Here is a 24,783-nt window from a genome sequence, read left to right on the forward strand (position 1 = left end):
GGGAAGCGATGAGCCTTACACTGTAAGTTGATCAGCTAATGTATACTACGTTTGCAATGTTTTTATTGCCGAGGCTTTTTAGGTCGGATAGAATCTGTGATCTCTGACCCAGTTTGTTTGCTGGCTTCCATGGCTGCAAAATGCTTTGTTTTCCATGAACTGCCAACCCGGGGTGTCGAAATACAACGGGAGTGGACGCGATCAAACAGACCAAAACAAAAACAGACATTCAACACAGAATGCACATTTCAAAGTAGAATAACTGGCTGTAGCATTGTTTTACGGAGAAACAAGTATTTGAACTTAGCATGTTTCTTAAATATCTGCAATCATATTATGGTATTTTTATGCTTTAGTACAGTCAAAAAACATACTCTACCTTTAAGACTTTATAGTTGTCATTTTATTAATGTCCTTGGTGTGAACAGGACTTTAGTCAAAGTGTGTTCAATAAAAACGTAAAATGTATTTAAATAAATTATATATATATATATATATATATATATATATATATACTGTAATGCATATGAATTAATTAATTAATATATTATCACTTGTAAAAAAAAAAGTGAAAAAAGAAACAAGTGTAATATTTGTATTACAATATTATATTTGTAATTAGAACGTTTCCAAAACAGTTATGTAGCACATCAGTATCAACATAAAGGACATTTATTTAAATATTCAAAGTGCTGTATGATATTTGTTTAAAGGAAAACAAGCAGTTTGGTATCATCTTAAAACAGAGATTATTCAAGTGTTAAATGACCACTGGGGAACATTTAACAGACCCTCTCTTGGCAATCGGGCAGGGTTAGCAGTCCTGACCCTCAGTGAAGGGGTTACAAAAGAAGGAAATCATGTATCCACAACAGAACAGAAACCCCTGACTGTGTGTAAACAAATATGCACAGACTGTAACAATTGACCATCAAGAACACATGGAGAGAGTGAAAGCGCTCTCTGATTGACCTTGCTTGAACAACACCTCTTAACTTCCTGTAAACCCTTGGATTTAAACATATGCTTGTTGTTGCAAGTGCTATTTCAAGATTAGGTTGGTTGGCTGATGCTATGACGAGTGATGATAAAACATATCTGAAAGGAGTTTGGATTCACTGTGGGTACAAGAAAATCTTTAGCTGTCAACAGAAAGTGAATTCTTTAACAGAATATGGGCACGTTTAGATTTGCATCGCCACCACCAGACGGCACCGTTTCCCAACAATAGCAGTGCAGATGTGTGAATGCCATGAAGAAATGTCCTGCTCACATTTCACTCCAAATTTAAGAAATCAATTCATGAGAATTGGGGGGAAATTCATTTTAAATATCTTTTCTTTATGCAAAAATAATAATAATAATAATAATAATAATATATTTATTATTATTATTTTGATTTTGGGGTGAAGTATGGTTTGGTCATTTTCTTGACAGATTTTGCGAGATTCCCTCGTGTTAGTGCTTGTAAAAATATGACTGCACAGAAACATAGACATTGACCTTTCGGACATTAACCTATTCAAAATAACACTGTTACACAGGAAGAGTGCAAAGATATCAAAAGTAACATTACTGTCAGTAAAAAAACAACATAAATGACATTAGTTGGATCTGTAAATGAAATGTGTGCCAAAGTTGATACTAAATAAAAAAATACGCTATAGGCTACTGCTCTTATATGACATATTACTGTGTCAAGTTACTTCTAATGCCAGAAAAAGAAAAGAAATGATGATATCCTATGACACACCTTTATCTCTGAAACCACGCAGGAGGTTCAGCTGTTGGCCTGCTTTATAAAGGCCATCATGACAATAAGAGATGGATTTGGTAACCTTGACCCAAAACAATAATTCAGTAACAGAAAAGCAACTCTTTCTCCATCAACACTTTCCTACATGAGATGGTTCTTCCCTTTTGCTTCCCTTGCTCGTAAAGCACCTCAGAGGTGTTTGTTTGTTTAGCTATTCCATTACAATCTATTTAAACTCGCCTCATCCCTTTGAATCCAGAGACACTAGTCTTGGATTCTTCCGCTTATGTAGGGCTTCAGATGGGGATGTATTTTAAAGGCACTGGTACCCAGAAGACAACCAGTGCAGTGGCTTCCCACTTCTTCACGCTCAAACCACCGGAATTTGGCTTAACTCTCTCCAGATCAGGCATTTGGGATAACATGCCTGGATGCAGCAGCGCCCGAGCAGAAGACCAGCCTAGACTCCATCTCTCTCAGTTTTTGAAGGCCCCGTAGCGGCTGGCTTTGCTGATAAAATTCTTCAGCAGATCGTGGTCCATGTCGGCGAAGGCCTGCGTCTGAGTGATGGCCGTCAGGTGGTTAACGCAAAACTTGAAACAGAACTCTTCCAGATCCTGCACATGAAGAGCGGACGGACTGATTCAATGAGAAAGAGAACCACCACCAAAGACCTACAGAATAATATATGAAACCGCAAATATATGTACATGTTTAGGGCTCTGTTCCAAAACCTAGTGAGCTGTCTACCTAGACGATATTTTTAGACATCATAGGTGTGCTAACTTTAGGTGTAGTTATTATGGGGAAAAAAAAAAACAATCCAGCTTAGTGTCGTGATATTTTGCATGGGAATATTGTATTGATCTTTTCAGGGCCTGAATTTCAGCCTGGAATTGCGAGTATTGCGCATAACTTTACCGTGAGCTCCGAACATATAGGGCCAGATTTACTAAACAGGGCAACTTAGCGTGAGAGCGCAATTCCAAAAAAGTGCAGATGAGAGTGGAAAGTTCAGCGCGTGATCAACTGAAAAATACGCAGCCAGATAATTTCCATAATGATCAATGCAATCTACCAAGAGCAGCGCAAATTAGCATCTAGTTTAAGACATGCTTTTTTGGGCGATAAATAATACTGGTAAATTGACGAGCGCAAACCTTAGGTAATCACCTAGCATGATTCATTTAAAATCTCTCCTCAAATAAATTTCACGTCTTTCTTTAGTAAATCCTGACAGTAGTTTTGATTGGGATGGGATGAGGGTGTGTAAATGATAAGAGAATACATTTTTGGGACATTTTTTTCCCTTAAAGGGGCTATATGTAAGAATTTTCATGTTTTAATCGCTTTTTTTATTGCCAATGTTTGACCAGCTTTTAACGAATCTTAAAAAAACAAAACCTTCCCTGACTTCCTAGGTTCTCTATGAAAGCCTGGACTCGGGACGTTTTTGCCAGGAAAATCAAAAGGATGTGACGTGTACACGCGCTCCTGAAAGCCTCCCTTCCGTTCAGTGACACATGAAACGAATGCTTATACAATGTTCAGGATAATAATGAAAGAGTCATTCTGTACTGTACTGTAACGTGTCATGCAAAGAAAAGTGTTTCATTCAAACTATAGTCTCACAGACAGATCTATATAGTCTATAGCCTCAAATAAACGTATTAATCAAACTATCATAATAGTGTAATTTTGATGACCTCGATGCCGGTGAATCGCAGATCGGCTGCAAACATATCCATATCCCTACGATCATATGCTTTCTTAACTGCTGTTTTCTAATTGCTTCGTATTTTTGTGCTTCGTATCAGCCATTTCCAACAATATTTGCGTTTACGTATTTATTCCTTATTAGTGTTTTAAGTCATCAGCTTTAAGTTTTTTACAATCGCTAGGAAACATTTCTCTTGGGTCACTTTTTCAAAGCTCTTCACACAGTTAGCACAACAGCAGCATATGAATCATTTACCAGTGTTTTGGCACGAAATGCCTTCAATGGCTTCATCTTTTTAATTACATTAATTATTTTCTTACTTAGACAAACTCTTTATACCTACAGGCCACTTTGCACATGCTTGCATACTCTTCAAAACTGTTAAACTTAAGTTCAAAACCTAACATAATACAAAGCTGAAAGACAGCAGTTTGCTACATTTTTACAGTAATACCATTTTTAAATATTATTTTTTAGATTCGTAATATATCAAAACAATTAGATACAGCTGAACACCTACACAGGTGTTAGTCTTTCAATTTCATTACAATCTAGACAAAAGGTCAAAACTAATTTTGTGCTCTAATATAAACACGGACCATGTAACTTAAACTGCAGTTCATAAACAGTTGAGAGTGTGATTCTTGTTTTATAAAGATATTTTACAAAAGAAAACATTGTGTAATGCTCCTGTTGTTAGTGTGTTTTAGGTTGTTGTTTTATGAGTGACATTGTGTTTATTGGGTGAAAAACTTTGCTAGTGTCACAGAAGAATGAGTTGATTTGAGACATGAATTAAGTGTTTTCACTGCTGTGCCAAGTAGGCGGCTGCATATATGATATGCAGAACTAACCCTAAAAAACTAACCCTAAAAATTTTGAACAAAAGGTTTCTCAGCTGTTTTTGGTAGTATTAGGTGTCCTTAATAACATACTAAAAGTTTACCAAAGTTTGACCACTAGAAAGGTGTAATTTTCAAGATGTCGTCCAAGATGGGCAGGAAGCCCTTATAATATCCTAACTCCTTCATTATTTGACCTAGCCAAGTATCTTTGGTGTCTAACCCCATGTTTTCTGGGTCTGTGAATCCATTGGACTTGTCTAAATTCTTTGTTTGGGGTGAACCAGAGATGTAAACGATTTAGCCTATGTCATGTAACTCCTACTCAGTACTCTGATCTAGAAAAAAATCAAGGAAAAGCTTAGCATTTGCACACCATTCTCTCCCGACCCATCTCCGAGAAACATTGTAACTGGTGTTGTTGCCAAAGAGGAGGTGAATGTGCATGAGTTTGAGACTGTTGGCAATGAGATCATTGAAAAGATGATTGGAAAACCCATTTTTGGAATATCCTTCAAACGGAAAGACCGGGAAAAAACCCATGCAGATGACTCCACCATCAAAGTTGCCCAAGACCGAACCATTGATCCTGCTTTGCTGTTCCAACGGTTCCTGATCATGTCGAAAACTGAACAGTTTTCACTGGAAGATGTAATAAGCTATGAGCTCTGCTCATTTCCTGCAGCCCTGTTCAAAGGCAAGGAAATCTTCCGTAAAGCCAACAAGCCCCAACTAGCGCAGACAGTCACTGAGTTCTCAAGCAAAAAATCTAACAAAACTGTCCTGGATTCCATCCCACCAACTGAGCATTATATCCTTGATGGTGGCTCCCTGGTTCACCACTTGGCATGGAAAAAGGGTGACAGTTACGGTGCCATTGCACAGTCATATGCAGACTTTACCATACGCCATTATGGTAAAGCAACAGTCGTTTTTGATGAATGTCCTTCCATCAAAGACAATACGCATCAGAGACTTGGTGAAAACACTCACCCCATCGTTAACTTCAATGCAGAGACTGAGTTTGTGGGAAGAAAAGATGATTTCCTTTCCAGATCTTGCAACAAACAAGGACTTATCAATCTTATGAACAAGGAGCTGGAGAAGAAGGGCTGCACTGTTATCAATGCATCAAGTGATGCAGACATGGACATTGTCAAAGCTGCAGTCAAGTCCTCAGAACATCAGCCCACAACCTTGATAGGGGAGGATACAGACTTACTCATTCTTCTCCTCTACTATGCTGGGACGAACAATAGAGGCCTCTATTTTCGTTCAGACAAGTCCAAAGCTACTAAAGTGTACAATATCAGTGAGATGAAACAAGTCCTGGGTAGTGACTTGTGTTCCCAGTTGCTGTTTATTCATGCCTTCACAGGATGTGATACAACTTCACGCATTTTTAGTGTTGGCAAACAGACAGCATTCTAGAAACTTGTGAATGGTGAATCAACCATCCAGTCCTGTGCAAATGTGTTTCTGCTCCCACATCAAGCAAGGAATGTCATAGAGGACCATGGGACCAAGGCAATGGCAGTGTTGTTTGGCGGAAAGAGTACCGATTCACTTGCCTCTTTGCGCTACAACCTTTTTAGCAAGAAAATCGTTACCGCCAAATCATTTGTTACCCCAGAACGTCTGTAACCAAATACCACTGCCAAAGAGTTTACTTCCAGATCATAGTGTGGATTGGAAAGGAAGGTGACATGAACACAGTGGATTGGGGATGGAAACTGGTGAACAACCGGTTCCTGCCAGTTATGACCAGTAAGACTGCTGCCCCAGAAAGCCTCCTGCAGATGATCCACTGTAATTGCACAACTGCCTGCCGAAAACAACGGTGCAGTTGCAGGGCATATGGACTACTATGCATGCCTGCTTGTGGACCATGTCAAGTTGGGAATTGTGAGAATCACTATAATCAACCTCTATGGGAGGAAGAGTGTGACGACTAATGGTAAATCTAGTGAATCTAGAGGAAACAACTGAGGAAAATAGAAAAAGATATGTATAGATAAGATAAATTATTAAATAAATATTTAAAAAAGGCAAAAAAAACTAACAAACGCATTATAAAAAAAAATAAAAAAAATAAAAGGGGTTAGCGGTACTGAGCGTTCACGTGCAGCCCTGTTTTGACAAATTTTGCAGTACCACACAGTTCTAATTAATTTATTCTTTATTGGAATCAAAAGATTGGTTATGAACCACAGAAACCACCAACACTAGGCAAAACGATATGAGAGAGGAGAAATATGCAATTACTTAAGGGAAATCATACTTATTTTTCACATAAATACGCTTGTAACCAATATCTTTAATATATAATTGTACTTGTAAATCACTTATCTATCATGCAAATATGCTAATTAGAATATTACATGGCCAAAACATGCATCAGGCACCATTATTCCTGGTCTAGGAGGAATACAAATGAGTAATGGTCAATTTAACCCTCTGGGGACCAAAAACGCGCCCGCGCGTTTTGCTCGTTTTCTTTTTAGCAATGTAAATTAAGTTCATAATGCTCTGTTAATTTTGAACTTTCATTCTCGTGTTATACATCAATCGATCCTGTTCAGTTTCTATTTTTTTTCTGTGTACTCACAATAAAAATAAAGTGTTTTGCTTTTTGCCAAATAAAGAAAAATTAACATGATGCGAGTTCTGCACTCTCTCTGTCATGAACTCCAATTTGAAACGCGTATGAAAATGATCTGTAACTCCGCGAAAATTCAGTCAAACAGGCAAACATACCCACGGGAATAAAGCTTGAGATCTCATCTTTTAAATGAAGTAATTTATATAAAAAATAAATATTCTCAGCTTCTGTTATCTGTATGAAAAGAGAGTGATTCCAGTCGAGCTCATTACGAGCTCATTCACTTTAATTCGTTCACGCCTACTCACGGAGCGCGCTATTCACAAGATAATGTGTTAAGCCATGTATGCAAAACAGGTAAACACCCCCAAGCAAATGCATTAAACGCTTCAAGTTTCATCATTCAGTCACCTGCGCGTTGGGAAGATGGCACGATACACCGGTGCAGAAGCTCTTCAACTCGTCCTGGATACTAGCGACGAAGAGTCCAGATTTTCATCAGAAGAAGAGCGTGACTACTCTGATGACGACCGTTTGTATTTTGAAGAGCGACTTGATCCAGCCGTGGATAGAATTTCGGATGAGTAAGTATTTAGTCTTACTTGCATTAGTTGACAAGCTATTCAATATAAACATGAAGCTTACATATTATACTGGGTCTATTTTCCACTTGCCATCCAGAGTATTGACATTTGATATCTACCTATAGCCTATTCAACACGATCTAATGAAAGTGCATATCTATACCATGAATTTAATATCTCGTACCATTTAAAAAAAAATTTAGTGCATATGCTACGCACTGTAAACCCCTTGGTTAGGAAATTTGTATCTGTATGTGTAAATTATATGTTTAGATCATTATGTATGAAAGCTAGGATTTAGAAATTATTTTAGAAAATAGGCCTAGGTGTTTAGATTATATTTTGACTAGTTTAAATGCTGCCTCATTATCATTAACGATGCATGCTCGCAAATATCAGTTGTAAATGTGTGTAAATGTGCTGAAATGTGTAAATATACCCAGTTAATGAAGTGCGCAGATGTTTGCGGTGTGCCTCTCCGGTAATGGCCCATTGACACGCATATAGGCTTATTGCACGCGTCTAAAATTATTTACATCAGTTATTCATTATAGACTAATAGTTATATTTATGTAATAATATTCTTCAACTTTTTTAAAAGGAATGTAGCTTCATCACTACCTCCGCCTGCAACTCAGAGTGCGCTTAGCAACACAGTCAGAAAGCAGAAAGAGTAAGTACATATTTACCCACTATTTTACAGATGTTAGTTCAATTTTGTTTATACTTAGTGTTAATACAATATGAGCCTGTATGACTTTATTATTTATTTTTTGAGATTGGTTGATGATGTTACATATGTTTTTTGTTATCAGCATTGCTAAATGTCCATCAGTTATGCATGTGCTGGAATAGTACTCTGTAAAATATATGATAATAATAGTTTTTAACTTTTTTTAAAAGGAATGTAGCTTGTTCACTCTCGCCTTCCACTGCAACGAGGACACGCAGCAACAAAAATCAAAAAGAGTAAGTATAAATTTACCTACTATTTTACAGATGTTAGTTACATTTTGTTTATATACTTAGTGATGATACAAATGTATATGTGCCTGTGTGGCTTTGCAAAAAATGTGTTATGCATGCACAATATAACAATTATTGATTGGTAATGTTAATATAAAAGAGCTTATATTGTGTTGCTTTATCAGCATTGCTAAATGTCCATCATTTATGCATGTGCTGGAATAGTACTCTGTAAAATATATGATAATAGTTTTTAACTTTTTTTAAAAGGAATGTATCTTGTTCACTCTCGCCTTCCACTGCAACTCGCAGGACACGCAGCAACGGAAATCAAAAAGAGTAAGTACATATTTATCTACTATTTTTTACCTACTACTGTGGCTTTGCAAAAAGTGTGTTATGCATGCACAATATTACAATTATTGATTGGTAATGTTAATATAAAAGAGCTTATATATTTTTTTGTTTTATCAACATGCTGATTGCCCTGATAGCCCTGACATGCTGATAGTACTTTGATCAAACTTTATTAACCTTTATTTTATTATTATTTTTATAGGAATGTGGCAAAGAGGGCCAAGACAAACATTCAGACGAGCAACAAGGAGTCCACTCTGTCATGGGAAACAGAGACTGACATTGATATGGTTCCACAGACTCTGAGATTCCTGCCTGCCTGGGAACTTGGACCACAGCTGAGACACACACTCCACAGACTCTCTTCAAAATGTTTTTTTCTGAGAATGCAGTGTCAACTCTGTGCCACAACACCAATGCTCAGGCTGCTGGTGCAATTGCAAGGGGGCGCAAATTTAAATGGACTGATGTCAGCATCAGTGAGATGTACCGCTACATTGGGCTGGTGTTTTACATGGCCATGGTGAAGGTGAGCTCCATCAAGGACTACTGGCGGCAAGACAGTCTTTTCTCTTTGCCTTTTCCTGCCACAATCATGGCAAGAGAGAGATACCGCACCATTTCATGGAATGTGCACATGAGTAACCCAGATGCAGATAAGGAGAATGACAGAAAGAGGGGCACACCTGAACATGACCACCTGAACATGACCGACGACCGACCGACCGACATGACCGACCGACGGTCACCTGAACATGACCGTCTTTTCAGAGTCAAACCTCTCATGGACACTATCCGTCATGCTTGTAAATCCATCTATCATCCTAGAAGAAACTTAGCTGTGGATGAAAGAATGGTGGCATGCAAAGCACACACAGGTATGACACAGTACATGAAAGCTAAGCCAACCAGATGGGGTTTCAAGTTGTTTGTTCTTGCAGACTCCTCAAATGGATACACTGTGGACTTTTCTGTGTACACAGGAAAGAACAACTTTCCCACAGGGCATGGACTGTCATATGATGCTGTAACATCTCTTTTAGACTGTAAAGTTTTAGGCTCGGGGTACCATGTGTACATGGACAATTTTTACACAAGCCCAAAGCTCCTAAAAGACTTGTTTGCAATGAAGTTTGGTGCATGTGGTACTTACAGGGACAACAGAAATGACTGCCCACGTGATACAACTAATTCACTCTCAAAAAAATCTGCCAGGGGATCCATCAGGTGGATTCGTGAAAACACAAGATACATGGAGGACAATGACATTTCCATGTCCTGCACCTGTGACTGCCTACAACAAAAACATGGGGGGTGTGGACCTGTCCGATCAACTCTTACAGTACTACACTGCACAACACAAAACCATGAAGTGGTACAGAAAGATCTTTCTACACTTCTTGGACATTGCTGCCACCAATGGTTTCCTTATCCACAAAGAGCTATGTGGTAACATGACCCATAAACAGTTCATGGAACAGCTTATTGCAGAGCTCTGTGGTGTGTCACAGAAAGTAGCACTTTAGGTTGGGGGGTTGGTGTCTATGTCACACCCCTGGTCTGAATCTCATTAATATTGATAGGCCATTACCACTCCCATGCATAAACCTCTTCTGACAAAAAAACTGTCTTACAATGTTTAAATCAATGTATTGTTTTATGAGAACGATTAGGCAGGATGATTTTCACATCATTTTGAAGCCAGAACTCGAAGCGACAACATCCATTACTCAAAAGTCTTGGGGAAACATATTTAGTATGTGTTTTGTGGTCTTATTTCAGCCACTTTCATTTTTATTTTTTTCAATAACCACGCATAAACATTATTCTCTTAAAAATACAAACATGTACATACATGTTACTTACATATTATGGTAGCCCCGTTTGTGCTATATAGAGTTAATTTACACCTTTGCCATTAACATGTTTATAAATAACTGAAAAAAGCACAAATGTCAGGGCATGTCAAAACATCCCAAGGGCCCCAAAAACACCATGGTCCCCAGAGGGTTAAAGAACCTGACAGCCGCCATTTTGAAAATGGGGCCTTTCCTGGAGTCAAACTTTGGTAAACTTTTAGTATGTTTTTAAGTACATCTGATACTACTGTAAACCACTGAGAAACCTTTTGTTAGAATTTTTTGGGGTCAAGCCATATTTGCAGCTGACTAAAGATGAAAGTTGGTTATGAGAAACTGTGTGAAGAGTTTGGAAAAATTATCTGGGAAACTGAGAAAAATGGGTCCTAGTGATTGTAAAAAAACAAACAAGCTGTACTATGCTAACATCAAACTCTGCTGAATCAATGATTGTTAGTCAAATCTTTTCTGCACTTCATGTGAGCTATTCAACCAATATCTGTGTTCTTTGCATTTTTCATTATTAGTGTACCACGTCGTTAGCTTAGCAATATGTTAGTTGAGTCTACTGTTTACTTCACATGAGCTATCTTTGAGTATTGAGTTGTTAGCTTAGCATCATCCTAATGTTAATCACTGACGTTTGGAACAGGACCTATATGTAAGTGGATGGATATACGGCTGAATGATCGAGTCTCACCCGTGCTTCATACTTGACAGCAGCTGAGAGCAGTGTTACGGCGTTCTCCTCTGTGATGCCTCTCTTGATGGTCTCCTGACACAGTCTTTTCAGACGACTCTCACGGTAGTATGTGGCCAAATCCAGCAGACCTGTACAATGCAAACCATCACAGGATCATAAAGACCAAACAACATCATCACTTAGACATTTCAGCACACGAGTGCTGCTCTAGGGGGCAGTTAACAAGTCTTTCAGCGTGACATGCTGGACTCCATCTAAAACCATTTTAAACAGGTATATATCTGCGTTCAATTGAGTTCAGAGTGTGATATGGCCGTCAGCATGAAGGGGTGTTTTACCAATAGCGTCCTCAGGTGGGAGGTTGATGGTATCAGTATACAGGTATTCCAGGAATGCACGATACACCAGATAAGAGAACTGATGAATCTCTATGGTCTCTTCATCGGTCTCGTTCAGCAGTGCTCGGAAATGCTCACACCTACCAACACAACCACAAAATTACATTTTTTTAAATGAATGCTATTTATTTTTGATATTTGTTAAAAATTCCATCTATTGTAAAAAAAAAAAATCTGTTATTTTTAACAGCTCAGAAGAATCATTTGTTCACAAATACATGCTGTATGTTTGTTGTGTGTGTGTGTGTGTGTGTGTGTGTGTGTGTGTGTGTGTGTGAGAGAGGGAGAGAGAGAGAGAAAGTGTGTGCATGCGAGAGTGTGTGTGTGCATGTGAGATGTGAGAGAGTGTGTGAGAGAGAGAGTGTGTGCGTGTGTGTGAGAGAGAGAGAGAGAGAGAGAGAGAGAGAGAGAGAGAGAGTGTGAGTGTGTGTGAGTCTGACATGAATCTGGTTCTCAGTCATACAATGCAACAGTCATATAAACTATTAAATGAATAATGCTTATGTGTATTTCGCTTTAATCCTTACAAATTAGACAAATTTTGTAATCATTGTGTACTATACACAAACTAGTATTATTGACATTGTTCTGTGAAGCTGAACTACACGTCTTAGTTTGCCCTGTATTATTATGTCTAATTTGCACTGTATTTTTTACAGCTTCCTTCTCATTGTCCTGTCTGCACTTGCATCCCCGACTCTCATTGTTTCCCACAACTGGAAAGAAAAACAAACTTTAACTACAGAACTGCTCTCATAAGATACAGACAGAACACATATTAAAACAGTGACTGCAGAGACAAAGAGTAATACTTATGCAACAGTACGCAGTCAGGAGTGTGTCTGTACATGTTCATGTCAACAGTTCAGCTGAATTGAGAATGTGTTTAATGATGGGAATGATAACGAAGGGGAAAACCCAAATCTTCTGTTGACAAATCACACAACAGGAAAGCATGATTTTTACTAAAAAGGCAAAAGCCTTTAGAGATTATTGTATTGCAGGTTTCAGATTACCTGATTTTAAGAAGGGCTTTGTGCACGTGAATACACTTCCCATCTACCAGGAACTTCAGGTCAGAGATTTCTGGGCTGTCAAACTCTCGCTTTAGCGACTGGGCAACAGTCAGGTAGTCATCTCCGTCTAATGAGCAGAAAAGAGTCAGAAAATACAACATAAAACATTACATCTCAAAGTGAAGCGTCCTGTTAGGAGATGGGTTTAACAAATACATATATATATACATATATATATAAATATATATATATATATATGTGTATGCTATCACCGATTGTTTAAAAACAGCCGATGATCAGGGCCGATTATATCCTGTCAATCAAAAGGGTGTGGAAAAACATGTCAGACTGCAAATCATACTGTGTGTGAAGAAAATCTAGAAAATTTAGAGCTGGCAGAAATTAATTTTCTCTGGCAGAAAATTGGGCCCACAGCATTAAACACGGGACGGGTTCTATTCATCTGACCATAGAACCCGTCCCGTTTGAAGTTCCAGTAGTGTCAGTTACTTTTCAAATGCTCTATGGTCAGATGAAACAAAAACATTAGCTTTTTTTGGCAGCAAACACTTAAGATGAGTTTGGTGCACACAGGGATAGAAAAGTACCCCGTGTGTAAAATGAAATACTCTGCTGTATCTTTAATGCTGTGGGCCCAATTTTCTGCCAGAGGTCCTTGACATCTTGTTCAGATACATGGCATCACGGATTCGATCAAATGCCAACAGATAAAAAATCTAAACCTGACAGCCTGTGCTAGAAATCTTATAACGGAGAACAGGATGGAGAGATTCTGTATGGAGGAACGGTCTCTGATCTCTGGTCAGGTGTTCTCCAAACTCATCAGGCATTATAGGAGAAAACTCAGAGCTGTTATCTTGGAAAAAAGAGGTTGCAAAAAGTATTTAATAAAAGGGAGCAAACAATTGTTCCCAACGTGTTTTGGAGAAAAACATTTATTTCATAATGTGATTTTCCCCCCACTTTCAATTATTTTACTTCAATGAAAGGTTAGATTTTTGCACATTTTTTAAATAAAATATCAAAAGGATTAAAAATGCAGATTTATTTTTTTACAGCCATATTTGATCATATTTACCAAGGGGGCAAACACTTTTTCACACCACTGTATTTACTACAATTCAGTCAATGCTGATTTATTGGGACATTACTTGTACTTGACATTAGACCCTTTCACACATACAGTCTTTAAATCAGTCTTCTAATTCATTCCCTTGTTTTTATGCAGTGGCCATGATATATTTTTTCACTGCAAGTCATGTGCAGAGCACTGTAGTAACGGGAATCCTGCCAATCTCCACAGTGGTGAGTTTTTGCATGCTAGTAGATGCTAACTAGGTAACGTCAGCTAACATTAGCCAACTTTTAACCTAACATTAACTCTCACAACCCCCAGATAAAATGCTGCAATACTGGCTCTTCTCAGAGCCGGTTGGTTTGGTCCAAGACTGTTTAGCGAAGAATTTGTGGGCGATCATGATTGAGCACTAAAACACAATTGTGCTGTGACAAGAGCTTTAGTATCCAGTGAGAAAGCTGATTTTGGAACAGCGCTCTTACCCACAGACAGGAGATGCCAGGTGACCGCCGGTGTGGCGAAGCATGCGAAGACGTCGTCAGTGCTGGTGAAGTGTGTGAGGTGAGGGTAAGCCACGGCCTGACCCCGACACTGACCCCACATCAGAACCTGACCGCTCTGTGTTTTGGCCGCCGATGTGTGACTGGTGTGACACGCAGCGACCTCCACCATTCTGCAGGACACACAGATGCTGCTGTTATATCATTAAAAGCTTCTTCATACGTTTCATACATAAGATAAAAGACATTTTGATTGGTAAACGGTAAAATAACTAGGAGATATCAGCAAGAAATCCAACACATACAGTAATTCATTCTTTATGTTATTGACACATTCTTCAAAAACAGAATCTTGAGTACTGGAAAGAAACTACAGAACTAAAAAGGTTTATTTACAGAGGAACTATTTTGGATTATTCTGAACATTCTCTCACACATATTTATTTGATCAAAAATAAAGTAAAACAGTTGTGAAATATAATTGCAATTTAAAATTTGAAATATATAGTAAAATGTAATTTATTCCTGTGATCAAAGCTGTATTGTCAGCATCATTACTCCAGTCTTCAGTGTCACATGATCCTTCAGAAATCATTCTAATACGCTGATCTGATGCTCAAGAAACATTTCTGATTATTATCAATGTTGAAAACTGTTGTGCTGCTTAATATTTCTGTGGAAACCGTGAAACAATTTCCAATTTCCATATTTTCTGTTTATTTTAAGTTTAATATGTACATTAATCTATATGAAGTACTGCATTATGGTCCGAGGACAGTTGGTTTTAGGGCTATAATGTTATACACAGTCATAAAATGTCAATTTGAATCAAATAAATCATCTCTGATTATTTTAAAAACGTATATGCTGATATTTTCAAATGACAAGTACAATAAAATTGCAGGCCATGTGCTGTGTGCCTTCTCCTCTCAAGAATCAAAAAGTGTGTTTATCATTGATCATTAGTGTTTTGAGCTGAGTTCAAGTATAAATTGTCAACTAAAACTTTTTTCCAAATCCCAACTGTCTGAGAAGAGCTCTCTCAGTTTCCCACAATTCTTGAGTGGACGCCCACGTGTGATAACGCCTGTTGAAGTGCTTCCTTAACCATTCCTAGCTTTATGAACCACATACTTTTCTCACTCAATTTGATTGTCTTTGATAAATGTTAAGGAAATACATGACATGGGTGAATAGCAATATGTCTAAACTGTCACCCAGATGCATTCAACTGCACAGAAAACCAGGTGAGAAGATGACAGGTAAATTATTTCCACCAGATCAACTGTCTCTGTGAAATCAGTCAGGTGGGAAGCCGCGATGTGGATCTAACCTCTCCTTGTCCATGTTGATGAGGGTGGGCACAGCCTGGTTGCTCTTGTTGCCCGTACCCAGCTGTCCGTAGGAGTTCGCACCCCAAGAGTAAACAAATCCCTCGTCTGTCAGAGCCAGTGTGTGTGCGTATCCACATACCACCTGTGGAGAGAAGACAGATCAGGGCTGATAGAAGCACCTTATTTGCACCAGACATCTACGGTGACGGTGAATGTTTACAATAGCACGGTAATTGAGATTAATGTAGTAGTATTTGGCTATTCGTGTGGTTGAACAGGGCGGTCACATACTGTTTCAAAGCAACTGATATGACTGACAAGACCATATACCAAAATTAGTTTGAACAATGAACAATTTTATCATTTAATTTTTTTTGTCTAATATTTTTTATAATTCTATTTACTTTTGTTCGTCTGTGGATCTTTTAAAGGTCGTGCACAGAAAATAATTAGTCTTGATATTAGGAAATCACTCCTGGTATTAAGACAAATTATTTTCTGTGCACGACCTTACTCAAATAAATATGGATTACAAAATAACTGACAGAAAAACAATTAAACAGAACATTAAGAAATACAAAAGAATGTATAAATCTGTCACTTTTAGAAAATAATAATAAAACCATTTTTTTTACCATTGTTGTTTCTGTTAACTAAAACTTTTAAAAATAGTTTTCGTTAATAGAAATAAAGCTGAAATAAAATATAAATAATAGATTTTTTTATAACTATATAACTGAAATCAAATCAGTTTAAGTTGTACTTAAGCATTAAAATTAATCAAACTAAAACTGAATTAAATATAAATTAAAGCTAAATAGACATTCAAAAAATTCAAACTTTGAAAAAAAATCTAACTTATATACTATAATACCAAATAAATAATACTAAAACAACACTGCATTTTACTTTATTATTAGTTATTATTTTCAATCAATGCAAAAAATTAAATATGCATAAAATATTTTGATGTGACTTGAAATGTATGTTATTATTAGCAAAGAATTAGTTATACCATTTTTTCCTTGATCATTGCAAAGTAAAAGCTGTTCCCTAAGTTTTTCTCAGGAAAGCCACCATATCCCACTGATTAGTACCCAGAAGTCTTTGTTAGTCACCTGTACGATGTTGATTCCCTGTAAGGCAGCGATCCGGCAGGGGGTTTGCTGGTTGCCATTGTTGCCCAAACCGAGCTGCCCATTGCAGTTATAACCCCAGCCATATGTCTGTGGACACAGAGCCTTGAGTTAAACCTAGTGCTGATTACAGCACGTAATGCACAGCAACAACAGAAAACCAACTACAATTATCATTTTACTGCGACAACTTTCTAACAAGAAAAACTCTCAACATTGGGTGTGAGAAAAGTATAATTGAGAAGAACCAGAACATTAACAGTTGTAGAGTTTTAAAAACTCCTCCATACTACTGAATCCAGAAACTAGATGAATGTAGCAAATTTGTGTAAATCTAAAAAGGCTATAACTACTTACAGTTCTCACGGTTTCTCATGGTATTTGTCTTTAAGACATAATAAGGCACAGAAATGAACATCCTGGCTGACAGCCAAGACAGTTACAATCACAGTTTGCAACATAATAAAACAGAGTGACTGAACTAAATATCATGTCCAGACAGCATGCCAACATGTCCCGACTGCATGCTCACAGTACTTGGTGCAGTTAGTTAGGAAAAAAAACAAAAATTATTATTCATGCCCCATGACACATGCCTAAATTCCAAAAAAAAGGAATAATAAAAATAATAATAAAAAAGGAATTTTATTTTCTTTATGTGGTTGCTAATCCACCAAATAGTAATACATGTTATTACTTGTGAACAGTGTTAAGTAAAGTTACTTTTAAAAGTAATGCGTTACAAAATTTAGTTTCTCCCTAAAAAAAGTAACTAATTGTGTTGGTTAATTTTTATGGAAAGTAATGTGTTACGTTACTTTTTCGCACCTGGGTTGGGCTTGCTTGTTTGTTTCTTTAAAGCTCTATTTTTGGCAAATGTTCAGGCCCTTTCACACCAAAAGTGAAATGAATGAGCCTCAGGCTGAAGGAAATGCAAATTCACGTCTGTACAGTTCAACCCCATTTTTAGAAAGTTGGGACATTTTGTATAATGCAATAAAATCAACAATCTGTGTTGAGTGACAATGGTTTTCCAAAGTACTCCTGAGCCTATATTTAACACAGTAGCATGATTGTTTCTCGTGTAATTTCGTCTGAGGACTCAAAGGTCACGCACATTCAACTGAGGTCTCCTGCCTTGCCCAACAAGACTGAGATTTCTCTGGATTCCCTGAATCTTGGTAGATTAAGTATGGTAGATGGTGAAAGACCACAATTGTCTGCAATCTTGCATTGATAAATTAAGAAATCAGAATTGTTTGTCAGTTCTCTCATGAAATTTGGCACAAAGTGGTGAGGCATGACCCATCTTTGCTTGCAAAGACCGAGTTTTTGGTGGATGCTCCTTTAACACTCAAACATGATACCCTCACCTATCACCAGTTCACCTGCTCATTGTGGACAGTTTCAAAAGAGTTTAACTTGGATATGCTATAATCTTTGTCCCAACTTTCATGGAGTGTGTAGCAGCCATCAAAATCAAAATATGTTTATATCTACAAAGTACAATTACGTTGATCAGTGAAAACATTGGACTTTTTTTTTTTTTTTTTACTTTTGTCAGTTAAATAAAGGTTAAAGATAATTAACAAAATCACAGATTCTTGATTTTATTGCATTTTACAAAATGTCCCAACTTTTCTGGAAATGGAGCTGTAGATTGCGCAGCTCAAACAAGCTTTTCAGCTGTGCTGCCCTTCTGGATCCCAGAGGAATACGACGCAGGAGAAGAAAATTCAACACTCTTACTTCAGCAACAAAAAAACAAAAAAAAGTGTGATTTTTTTTCCAGCCGGTGCAACAAAATTTTAGAGGTCGTACTGGTGCCACCACCACATTGCCGAACTGATAAAAGCTGCCATTTCATGAGAAACAAATCATGTTCTGGCACCATCATCTGTAAAACTTAGTGGCACTGGTGTCATTGGATTGAACTGGTTGAATTGGATCAAAGGTCAACAGCAGAGGCTGCGTTTACACTTGGCATTAACATGCGACCTGTTTTGCGATACAGTCGAGTGCAAAGTACATCGAAATATACTGAAATGTTTGCTTTTGCACCCTAAAGTTGCAGAACCATTCATTTTCTGTAAAGAATGCGCATTTTCGCCACCACAGCTGGGATACGTTTCTCTGTACCGTTTCCATTATGGCATCGATCCACATTATTAGCACTTGCAGCCTCTTCATCCTCCTGATTTTGCTTCAGGTCGACTTTGTACCGGATCCATCCTTTTTTCTTTCTTTTTTCGCGGGAATGCGAGATCCGATCTGTTATCCAGATACAGAAGCCACTTGATGAGGACAGGTGTAAACGCACCGTGTCCTGATTGGCTTATGATCCGATCAGCTTGATCGGATCACGGTGATCGCATGTTAATGCCAAGAGTAAATGCAGCCAGAGACATTGGTTAGACATTGGACATTGCAGGTTTGAGTGAAATTCTGAGTTTGCGTTTGTGGCGGGGGAGGCGTGGTTCAGCGAGCTCTGCGACGGGAGAGAGAGTGGCGAGACGAGCGGCGGTAAGTAGGTCACCTGTGTCTCGTTGCAGTAATTGGCGTGGGGAGACCGTATATAAGCCAGACTGGAACCAGCGATCGAGGAGAGAGGGCTGAGGACTCGTGGGACCGTGAACAGAGAACTCTGAGCGAGAAAGACGAATGCTGCCGAGTAATTTGAACTGTTGAATGAGTATTTGAGTTTGATTGTTATACGAGTTTATTTAATAAAATACCCACGAGCCTCAGCCAGCCGACCCCGGTCTCCTTCCTTCTCACACTCACAAAACAAGGGAATTACAACAGCGTTTGACTGTTTTTATTCATTTTGAGGAATACTGAATGTGTTTTTGTGCAAGTGAGATGAGTAAATGCATGTTCACATTTAGTCTAGATCTACAATAACGTCATGTTCACACACAGCGCACACAACGCCTCTGCACTTACTCACGATTTCTCTCAACATGAGGACAGGAGAGCTGTCAGTCAATACATGAGAAAACAAAGTAACTTGCATAACTTGTTTGTAAAACTAACTCAGATATTTTGTTGTAAATTTGATTTACAGTAAAGTAATGCGTTACTTGTTACTTAAAGTAATATGATTACGTTACTCGTGTCACATGTAATGCGTTACACCTAATACTGATTGTGAATAAATATCATTGAATTTATTTGATTATTTTTTTGTAATGAGTAGGTATTGATTAAACTCTTGTAATTAATCTCAGCTCACCTCTCCATTGTCCAGGACGGCCATGGAGCAGAGCTGTCCGCAGGCGATGTTGACCACCACCTTGTTCTGCAAGCAGCTGCTGACCCTGCGCGGGGTGGGCTGGTTGGCCGTGGATCCCGAGCCCACCTGCCCGGAGTTGTTGTAGCCCCAGGCAAACACCTGTGCACAAGAGAGGACATGAAATGGATCAGAAAATTGCAAATAATCATTTGTGGTATACAGGCATAATTATTTCATAAAATCACAAACTTTTGCGATTTGATAAAGGCAATAAGCCATACTGCATTCGATTTTAGTTCTTTTGACGGATACTTTATAAAAACAATAGCACAAAACACAACGTTAGAGACCTTTTGTTATATTGGGAAGTTCTATCTATCTATCTATCTGGTGACAGGTTATGAGGCTGTTTTTAATGACTACATGCTTTTATTGAGATACATGAACAGTGTATGTTATTGTTGTCTCATGCAGTTTTATCCCATCTCTGTGTTAGACGACTGCCACTCCTTCAGAAATACCTTAAGCATTCCCAAATACGGCTTCATGCAGGGACACTCAGATGCACACCTGCTCTGTCTTCATGATCAAATACTTCAATGTGTTATTATGTATGTTCAGTACCATGGAAACATCCTTAATGTCTTTATTCCAGCTAGTAATTTTCAAGAACAGTGTTCAAGATTTTGTTGGGAATTTTTCCATACCTGTATCTCCAAGGAAAAATGTTTCTTTGGAAATGCACGAACATTGATAATTATTTTGTAATCATGTTAAATGAGTGCAGACAGGTTTACTCACCAATTTACTGTAATTTTCATACCTGTATTCAATCCGATAGTTGCCTTATATTTTTTACTAACTTAAATTTTTATAACTTTGTTTTTCCATTATATTAAAAAACTGAAGTGGACAACTGACAGACGCCAATCAACACAGACAATCACCAGATTACAGTGTGTCACTTCTCAGACTATCCACGACCCGACAAGCACCGATTTAACATGTTCAATCTGCGAAAACAAGCTCCAACAGATGCCAACACACTGATCCGACAAAACCAAACAAAGTGTCTGTCCCCTTCTGTAGGTGCAGTGCAAATTGGCCGTAACAGAACTGAGGTTTTGCATTGTTAATGTCTGTTCACTTCAGTCACTCACAAACAGTGAAACATCCAAGTACTGGGGGTCAGTAAAAAACTATTTACAATATTTTGGGAATTCTCAAACTAATGTTTAGCTAATTTTAGTATGTTATAATTTTGTTAACACATTTTCCTGAATTTGATATCTCTGTTCATTGACAGCCTTAGTGCAAACAGAAAATAAAAAAGTTACTTTTCCAAACAACATGTCATGGTTATTTCTGTTTAGAGGATTTTGAAGATTTTACCTATGATTGTAATTTGTTTATTATTTTTTATGCAGATTCACTCCCCTACAAAACCACCACAATCATTCTAGAATGATTCATTCTTTCCAAACAGAGCTATTCAAGCCATCTGGTGAAGTTTTTTACAATATCGTGCAGCCCTAATATGCTAGGTATTATAAAAAAATGTTTCTCTTGTGTAAAGCGCTTTGGTCAACATGTGTTTGTTTTTAAAAGTCCCACTCTAATCTGTCTTAAGATCCATTTCCTCATTTTTGTTTGATAATATCTCTTTCTTACCTCTCCCTCGGAGGTGAGGGCTATGGTGTGGTGGGAGCCGCAGGCCACCTCCGTCACTCTCTTGCTGATGAGGTTGGTGGAAACCAGGGCAGGAGTCAGGCCGTGGTTGGTGGTGCCGTTGCCCAGCTGACTGTAGCCATTGTGACCCCAGGCATAAACTTCTCCATCTACAGGCACAGAGGACAAGATACAGATCTGGGGCCTCATTTATAACCGTTGTGTACGCACAAAACAGGCCCTGAAAGAGGCGTACGCCACTTCCGACGCATAAGTTGTGATTTATAAAAACAAACTTGACGGGAAAATGTGCGCACCTGCACGCAAACTCTGACCCATGCGTACGAACGTTTTGGAGATGGAGCAGTTTGGCGACACCGATGGTGAGCTGGAGTTAAATGTCTTTTTGGTCACTTTTAGACAGAAAATCTAAAGAAAATTAAACTATACAAAAAGATAATACAAATATATTTTCACTCACCAAGCCTGTCACTCGAAGCAAATATCCATCCCTTCTTAAATGTCCGCGCCAGCGAGCGCGTTGGGCCGTTTAGTGAAACTAACGCAAATAACAGTTTAAATAAATAAAATAATGATTTAAACTATGTTTTACTTCTGATATAAACATTTAGATTAAATATGCCATTCAAATTAATGGAGTTAAGCACTTAAACATGAAATCATTACTGAGAAGTTACAGCATTTTTCATATTCAATCAATAGAAATATTTGTTGTGGATGCGATGTTTTTGAACACTTTTCCTGTGGCGTGCTTTAATGTTTTAAACCACAGAGATAATTGCTTATCATGATAATACCAGATTGTCTGAGAAAATAGTTTTGTGCAAATAATGCCCAAGGCCTATCTGTTTCCATTAAAAATATAAATCAATTAAAAATACAATTCGGCCAGTGGAAAAGATTGAGAAACACTTTCTCTGAAATGTATTTTACACTATTTGATTTATGTATTCAAAAACAAGGCAAGGATAGGCAACTACTTGATTTTTATTAATGTAATGTGTCTTGTACCGTTAAATGTTATCACGTGGATGAATAATCATATGCAAATGATATGCAGATGAGGATCTGCATAGTAAAACTAGGTGTTGTAAGCTCCATATATGGTTATTTCGGGGAGGAGACGCATGTGCGCACAATCTTCCGCTGACTGGGATTTATAAAGTTAATTCTGCGCAGGTTCTGGCGTACGAACGGTTTTATAAGTCTGAATATTTTTTTGCGTACGTCATTTTTGGCTTTCGAGGGCACGTACACTTTTAGTAAGGTTCCTACGCACAGTTTTATAAATGAGACCCCTGAGGATGAATCACTGGCTCAAGTCCTTATAAATAATAAGTAGATACACTTACACAATCTACTAGACAAGGCCAAATAAAAGCAAAAATTTGACTGAACTTGAACATCTGACACACATGATTTAATTAAAGACTCAGGCCTATTGCTGACTATCTGAAAACATCTGTTGTGTCTCAACTTTTACCTCCGTGAAAACACAATGGGCCTCATTCACCAATATTTTCCTAAGAATTTTATTAACTTTGTACTTAATAAACTTCCTAAGAAAAGTCTACGTTACATTCATGACATGAAACAACAATTGTTAAGTGCGTAAGAGTGCTCTTGAGTGTGCATAGATTTTGTTCTTAGCCAAGAAAACATTAGTGAATGTCAGAATCTTCATAAAAAGTGCATAAGTGGGGTTTAAGAAAACATTTCTTTGTAAGAACGGTTGGTGAATGAGGCCCTTCATTCTCCAAAACTCCATGTTGCGACACGTAGAATATTTCTCACATGATCAAGTCACCACCAAATACAGCAAAATTAGACAGCATAAAGATGTTGTTTTAAAAATATCTCGAGGATTTCACCACAAAATATTAGGCACGAAATGGACGTTGTGACCAACTTTACTTCCATATTGTGGTGTATTTCTGAGTGAAACAGCAGAAATGCAGTCTTCAAGGTCTTAGCATTGTTATTAGAATTATATTAAACAGATGAACACTGACCTCAGAGACATCACACTTTCCAAAGCCAAATCTGATACAGAGTTAAGTCAGCCAAATCACGTCTCAACACAACACAATACATCTCCCATGAAATGCTGTAATGTAATCTCAAGACTGAAAACAATAAACACTAGATAGAAGATTAAACTTCAACTAGTGAATTAACCGGATACTAAAATTCTCAACAGAAATTTGACACCACAACAAAAACTGAAAAGCCATTGAACACCTTCCTTCATGTTAAAAATATTGCATAAATACTAATAATTATTATTTAAAAATGAATAATAATTAAACTATGATGTAGCCATTACACTTCTTTACATCCCTCTCAATGCTCTTTTGCTTGTGATCATTTCCAAAATCAGATCCACACCCACTTCCCCAAGGTCTGTGTATATACATTTACTATCTTGACAAACTAGTGTAAATATCATTAGGGACAAGATATGATCTTGATCTTCTCTTCCGCATTAATAACACCAGTTACAGCGCGAAATAAACACGAATGAGCATCTGAAAGTGTGTTAAAAGATAGAGTACAACTTATCGAAGTCCGTATCATGTCACATGGAATCGCTCAATCAGTGTTTCAACCGTGGAAAGATGTTAGTAAACAATGTCATGTAACGTCACATTTACCTCAGAAAAACCATATCCAGTGACCATAAACTCGTTAGTCAGCTAGAAAAATTAACTCTAGAGAGGAGCATTTTGCTAAATATATGCACCATATTACATAATCATCATAATTTTTATTGTTCTTCAATATTTAATGCATGTTTGAATAAATCTGGAAAGTTTTTATGACAGCCACCATTTAAATTTTTATATTTTCATATAACTTTATTATTATAAAAATAAATAAAAGTGTATTGCATAGAAATCAGTTAATTTTTACCTTCAATATTATAGTAGGCTAATGAAGCCTATAGGCTACAACTGACTCCCATAGTTTACAATAATTTTTTTCCC

At 37.6% G+C, this 24,783-nt stretch overlaps 2 protein-coding genes across 3 annotated transcripts in view; one reads left to right on the plus strand and one right to left on the minus strand.

The window, feature by feature from the left end:
* Nucleotides 1–654: 654 nt before the first annotated feature.
* rcbtb2 (regulator of chromosome condensation (RCC1) and BTB (POZ) domain containing protein 2) overlaps nucleotides 655–24,783 on the minus strand; it is a 39,847-nt gene continuing 15,718 nt past the window's right edge. The window contains exons 4-12 of one of the 2 annotated variants that reach the window (XM_084125385.1): nucleotides 21,779–21,945; nucleotides 20,108–20,266; nucleotides 16,855–16,962; nucleotides 15,736–15,878; nucleotides 14,385–14,575; nucleotides 12,804–12,930; nucleotides 11,728–11,867; nucleotides 11,387–11,517; nucleotides 655–2,373 (exon numbers count right to left, since the gene is read on the minus strand). In XM_084125385.1, the coding sequence (XP_083981511.1) occupies nucleotides 2,233–2,373; nucleotides 11,387–11,517; nucleotides 11,728–11,867; nucleotides 12,804–12,930; nucleotides 14,385–14,575; nucleotides 15,736–15,878; nucleotides 16,855–16,962; nucleotides 20,108–20,266; nucleotides 21,779–21,945 (1,307 nt within the window). In that variant the 3' untranslated portion in view covers nucleotides 655–2,232. Of the gene's footprint in view, nucleotides 2,431–11,386; nucleotides 11,518–11,727; nucleotides 11,868–12,803; nucleotides 12,931–14,384; nucleotides 14,576–15,735; nucleotides 15,879–16,854; nucleotides 16,963–20,107; nucleotides 20,267–21,778; nucleotides 21,946–24,783 lie in introns of both variants that reach the window. The other variant, XM_084125386.1, reaches the window with a different exon arrangement.
* Nucleotides 8,432–11,374, plus strand: LOC311090214 (piggyBac transposable element-derived protein 4-like). Its single transcript, XM_084125388.1, has 3 exons — nucleotides 8,432–8,473; nucleotides 8,741–8,809; nucleotides 9,030–11,374. Exon 3 carries the CDS (start codon nucleotides 9,198–9,200, stop codon nucleotides 10,278–10,280), a length of 1,083 nt encoding a protein of 360 aa, XP_083981514.1. The 5' UTR covers nucleotides 8,432–8,473; nucleotides 8,741–8,809; nucleotides 9,030–9,197; the 3' UTR covers nucleotides 10,281–11,374.

Source organism: Abramis brama (assembly GCF_963993115.1).
Source record: "Abramis brama genome assembly, chromosome: 10".
Taxonomy (NCBI): domain Eukaryota; kingdom Metazoa; phylum Chordata; class Actinopteri; order Cypriniformes; family Leuciscidae; genus Abramis; species Abramis brama.

Bases quoted from the DNA above. Each gene is read 5' to 3' on its own strand.
- LOC311090214 (XM_084125388.1), top strand. From the start codon at position 9,198: ATGTTTTTTTCTGAGAATGCAGTGTCAACTCTGTGCCACAACACCAAT.